The sequence below is a fragment of the Hipposideros armiger genome, unplaced genomic scaffold (genome assembly GCF_001890085.2).
Source record: "Hipposideros armiger isolate ML-2016 unplaced genomic scaffold, ASM189008v1 scaffold_156, whole genome shotgun sequence".
NCBI classification, from domain to species: Eukaryota; Metazoa; Chordata; class Mammalia; order Chiroptera; family Hipposideridae; genus Hipposideros; species Hipposideros armiger.
This window is the reverse complement of record NW_017731506.1, coordinates 1138424-1144423: the sequence shown is the minus strand read 5'-3', so window position 1 is coordinate 1144423 and position 6000 is coordinate 1138424. Positions and strand designations below refer to the sequence as shown.

The 6000-nt window shown below is 42.0% G+C and overlaps 1 protein-coding gene across 5 annotated transcripts in view; it reads left to right on the top strand.

Moving 5' to 3' along the window:
• The window catches only part of SEMA6A (semaphorin 6A), a 127385-nt gene that overhangs the window by 86133 nt on the left and 35252 nt on the right, over positions 1-6000 (top strand). For all 5 annotated transcript variants that reach the window (XM_019651246.1, XM_019651249.1, XM_019651250.1 and 2 more), the window contains exons 11-12: positions 2382-2513; positions 4695-4850. In XM_019651246.1, coding sequence (XP_019506791.1) covers positions 2382-2513; positions 4695-4850 — 288 coding nt within the window. The remainder of the gene's footprint in view (positions 1-2381; positions 2514-4694; positions 4851-6000) is intronic.

The window sequence follows — 6000 nt, the reverse complement described above, 5'->3', positions numbered from 1 at the left end:
AGGTTGAGCTGTTGTTCAGCATCTTAGCTGTAGAGGGCAGTGTCACTGGCCCTCATATGTGGGATCCGAACCGGGGCCCTCTGGCATCCCAAGCAAGTTCTTAACCATTGCACCACTCGGCCGGCCCTCAGTTAGCTTTAAGTAAGCTTTAAGCATCTGTGCGGATTTTTAGACTTCAGAATAGAAGAGATATAACAATTCAGGCCTTGACTGTTCATACGTCAGAACCCACCTATCTAGGTTTGTTGAAAAATAATTTAAATTGAAAGGATTTTCTTAAAAGGCTCCGAGGAAACATCCAATTAATGCATGCTTATGCAGTCTCAGAAACATATTTGTTCAGTAAAATCAGAAAATGGTAAAAATGCACATCCCCTTTTTCATCTATAAATTATAGTCACTCTCTGGTTTTACTCCCTCTGGTTTTATCCCTCTCCACCCCATCTTCCACTCATGCAAACCTGGTCACTGTCAGGTAGTTTCAAACTCTACAGGCACTCCTCTTTGTCCTGGGGATAAAGCTCAAGTTCCCTGGCACGGCACGCAAGCACCCTCATGGTCTGGCCCATCTCCTCCTCCAACTCCATGGATTTACTGGAGCTAAGATCTGGCTTGAACATACCGTGCTTGCTCATGCCCTGTGCTCTGCCAAATTCGCCCATCCAAACAATGTCTGTTTGCCCCCCAGAAACCCTGGGGATGCTCCAAGTCGGAGCGTGAGTCGCTTCCTATGAGACCTTGTGCATACCTCTTTAAATACTGGTCTCACCCGGTTGTCCTGGAGTAGTTGTTGCTATTATTATCATTATCGTTGTTGTTGCTGTTATTTGCCTCCACACTGAACTGTGCGTCAACGGAGAGTAGGACTCTGTGATTTATTGAGCATTTACTGCTTGAGATTAGGGATTCCGTAACTATAGGTTGAATGAACAGAAGGTAGGAAAAAAGGAATGAAGGAGAGATTAAAGGAAGGAGGGAGGGAGTATAGTAGGGAAGGAAGAAAGGATTTCACATGTGATTCTAACCTTGGTAAGACTGAAAAATCCTAGGGTGTCTATAGTTATTAGGAGGTGCCTCATAAAATACTTCAATATTTATCCTATTCTCTTAATATTTAAAGTAAATATGTTCACCTGTTACTCTTAGGAAAGGGAGATATGAAGAGGGTCTTACAAAATTAAATAAATAATGCTAGGGTTTTAAAATTTCAAAACAAATAGTATCACTGTCTTATATACTCAATTCTATAAGCAATACATATACATATATATAACTTTAAAAATTTACTACTTTCAATTTTAAAATACTTTAAAATTCATCCGGCCACCTTGTTTTAAATAAGCTTTCTAATCATCTCCCGATTTCTTGGTTTACTAGTAATACTTCAATAATTGTCATGAAATTAAAGATAGCATCAAGTTCTCCTAATCATTTATGAAGTGACTTCCATATCCTTTCACCACATGCAAAATCCAGACAAAACCGTTCTTTCCGCCCTGGATGACGTTCCCACAGTGCAGAGCGCCACGTCTCGCCCTGGGTGCTCCTGCTGTGTGCTGGCCACTACCTCAAAGCCTGATGAAAACTCTTGGCCAGCTGGTGTATGCAATTTATTTGATCAAAATCAAGGAACAACCATAGTCAAAAACAAACATGGGTTCAAACACCGTACCAAGATGAATGAATAATTCATGCCTCTAACCACTGATGAAAAAAAAAATCCCCAAGTCTTTCCAGGAGTGCCACAGAAGAATGTAATTATAGGTAGAGATTACAGTCATTATTATTATTTAGCACTTAATAGAGCACTTTATTTGCAAAGTTTTCGTGCTTTATACTTCAATTGTTCAGTCTTATGCAAATAAACAGGCAGTAAAAACTGAAATGTACAGTGACTAACATAAAATATTCATGAGTTCCCCACACATACATTCTCACTCCCAGAGTCCTTAGTTTGAGGAACCCAATTCAAAGAAGCAGTCTGTGGACAGTGGGAGCATTTTTACTTCAAATTTTCACCAATATTAGAGACGTAATATTTTCCAAAGATTTTCATCTTCTAAAAATCACCAGTTCAACTTCTAAATCACCAGTTCAACTATTCTTCCTTTATAAACAAAAGTGGTTCCAGAAGCAATGAAGACATGAAGAGTTTTTCTCTTTATGAGCTTTCTGTAACTGGTCCTTTAAGGTCACTGATGCAAATTTGATGCACAGAAACATTCTCTTTATGCACTAGGATTCATTACATTTATTGTGTGTTGGATATGAACTTTAAATTTCAACTGCCCATAAGAGGACAGTTTCTTTGGAGTGTGTTTTCCAAGCTGCGTGTGTGCCTGTCGCATGAGTAACACCATGTATGGGATGTCATGTTGCAGCATCCCTGGGTCTGCAGTTTGTGCCTATGACATGCTTGACATCGCCAACGTTTTTACTGGGAGATTCAAAGAACAGAAATCTCCGGATTCTACTTGGACACCAGTTCCCGATGAACGAGTGCCTAAGCCCAGGTACGTGCAAGTATTTATATGACTATTTGGAATTTCTAGAAATGGTGCAGCTCACTCCTCTGATAATGAACTTGTGAACTGCACACCAGTACCTTCCATTCTAGCCATACAGATTTAAATGCCGGAACAACAGAAAGGCCTATGAGATCATCTGCCTTCATTCACTTAAGATCCAGAGTTACCTATAGTTACATTTAAAACAATGGCTCTACCTATAGTTATATTTTAAACAATGACTCGCTAGTCTTTTGCTTACTTAACCTCTATACCTGTGGTTTGTCCAGTGTAATCTTAGCATGATAGGAGCCACCTGGTCCAGCCAGTCCCCATGGTGAATAGTTGAGAAAACTGAGACCCAGAGAGGTACAGACTGTATTGTTGGAGTTCCCATAGCTGGACAGATGATTTCCACCGCTTCTCCCTGCTTCCCTTCATTTTGAGAGACTTATGTCTTTAAACTTTAATAAAATGTGAAATATAAAATGTGTTCCACGAATTTTGTGACCAGGCTGGAACAGGACTCCCAGGCCAAGGGCAAGAAGAGACCAACAGAGACAGTGGACCATTAAGAAGTCTCTGGTCTGCCAAGTTCTGGTCTGTTTAGAGTCCGAATGCAGTGCAGACTACCCTCTCCCCAAAATACGCCCCAGACCTGCTTTCACGGGGAACCTATTGTCCAGAGCCAATCCAGAGCCCTCTTGGTCCTATGTGAGCCCACAGACCCTCACACTGCGCCAGTTCATTCATTCTTTCTAACTGGGACAGGAGAAAACTCCCCCAATCCTGCGCCTGCTCTCTCTTTGTGGCACACATCACAGCATTTGCAGTCTAAGTTACACAGAAACATGCTTGTGTGCCCAGCTCTCTCCACTGAATTTGTGGACCTATGGAAGAAAGCCCAATGTCTTCATAATTTTTTTGGTTTTCAACTATCGCCTCCAACCTTCAGTCCCCCACACAAAATACCTAGCCCAATTCATGTAATTGAACTGACTTAGATAATGTGGACCATGATACCCAAGGGAGAAACCCCTATGGTTCATCTGTCTTCATCATCTGAATTATCTGGCACATGCATACAAGCACTGTTCCTTATAGAGAGCGGAGTAGGTGCAAAAAGCATACCCTGGCAACCTCAGATGTCCTAAGTCAGTGTCTGGAATTGTTAACTACCTTCTGGGTAAGTAGGAAGGGGAATTAAGCCTAAGGGATCAGGTTTCAGGGAAACTTTTGTAATATGCTCTCCCTGGTGTACAAGATGGTGTCCGCCATCGCCAGGAAACACGCTTTAAGTGATTTTCTACTGATGGCAGTGTGTTTATCCTCATCTTTCCACATATTTGCCTCCTCCCTCTTGTTTTCATAGGGCTGGCTGGTTAGTACCATGACATAGTGTGTGCATGGGGCTAGACCATGCCATTGTTATCGGAGTCCCATTTCCTCTCCCGCGCCAGCGGGCAAACAAGGTGTCTGGATAGGATTGGTGTCAGTATTTCCATGATCTGACTTGACTGAGATGCCCCTTGATTCCTGAAACCCTAGAATTTCTTGTAGAAACGAATTTCCATGTCATTGTTCAGTAATAAAGAAATGACCTTTCAGGACAGAATCGTTAGTGTAATTGGCTTTTCATACCTGCCCAAATCAAAAACAAAAACATCAATAAAAAGCAAAAGCTGAATGTTCTCTTACCCCAAGGTAATGAGATATGGTAACTTGGAGTCCTGTTGGTACATACGTTGTTGGGTAGCTTTTTGAATGCCTTTGTTTTCTACATTTGTGGGAAAGTCAGTTTAATTCTCTCCTTTTGTAGAGCAAATGCCTCATGTACTTCTAGTAGGGTTTTAGGGCAGGTAAAGCAGTCCTTGAGACACATACAAACCACAAACTCCCTGACCTGTTTCAAGCTTCTTCACTATTTATGGGATTTTCCTGTGCTTCTGTGGGGAAGCCAAGCTGCTCCCAGCCCAGGCTTATATGCCCTGGCTGAGGCTCCTCTATGAAATGAGAAGGCGGCCTGGAGGAAATCTAATCACATTTTCTTTGGTGGCATTCTGCATTGTTCAACTTCCTCCTTTCAGCCTATGGTACATTCTCCCTCCTGCCAGATGCTTAGAGAAGCAGTTTATTCCAAGAATTTCCAAAAGGCATGAAATAGCTCTCTCCCTTTATTTCTTTTAGGCCAGGTTGCTGTGCTGGCTCATCCTCCTTAGAAAAATATACAACCTCCAATGAGTTTCCTGATGATACTCTGAGCTTCATCAAAACGCACCCGCTCATGGATGAGGCCGTGCCTTCTATCATCAACAGGCCGTGGTTCCTGAGGACGATGGTCAGGTGGGTGCCTGACTATGCAAACTATGTCCTGCCACAAATATCTTATGTTATCCTGGGCATTGATTCAGCTGTGAAATTCAGCTGGCCAGTGGGGTGGATGTCACCAAACCCCCATAACCACATCACCAGTGAGATGAGTGCTAGTATTTTCAGGCTAATTGGACACATGCCAGCAATTACAGGAAATGAAGATACCTCTTTCCAGGTTAGCCCATTAATCCAATCTATGCAAAAGTAGAGGAGAAGTGAAAGAGAATCAGTCAATGGATATGGATACCCATTTGTCTGGGCATGGTTGCCAAACACGCTGTAGATTCCATCAGGACACTGTGCCTGGGATGTTAGCTGTCAAATGAGCACGGACAAACAGAGTATTTGCACAAGTATAACAGCATGAAGGATTCATTCTTCAGCATTTGTTATCTGAAGTGGTGGCCAACAGAGAAGGGATAGCTGATCTGAAATCTGTGATAGCATTAAATACTCCTCCTTGTATTATTTAGAGCTTATTTCTAAACAATTCAACAGGCCTTCCCAAGTACCATACAGTTGTGGCAGTCATCAAACAAGATGTTAATTAACTTTACCACCATTTTTAAACTGATTTTATCGAAAGAGATTCAAATATTATAATGGCTCTTGCACATAGATGGAAACAATGTAACTTCCAGGAGGGCCTATGTTTTCTGGTTCCTGCCATGGTGCTTAGGACAAATAGGTGTCCATGGAGTGCTGAATGGCTGAGGGATTTCAGAACAAGAGGATGCCCGATAGGACTTATCCTGGACATGTGACAAGATTGATGCCCTTCACCTTTGGCTTTAAATGGATCTTGTTTGGCTTGCACATCATTCAGAACTCTCAGTCCCTCTACACACAACAGGAAAGCTTTCTAATTGGGCATTCTGCTGACGAGGCTTTGTTCCTCAGAAGAAGAGTATGAAAACATGGTAACCATTACTTTTCTTTTCAATGATAAATGAGTTCCCTTATTTCTTCCCCTCTTCATAGAAGACATCAGTCTTTCCTTGTTGCTCATGGAAAGGATAACTGCTGAGAACTTTCACATGGTTATGGCTGTCTATTATGTAATCTAACCTCCACACACACGTACCTTCTTCCGCCCCTTGGAGCCACACTAATGCTCTGC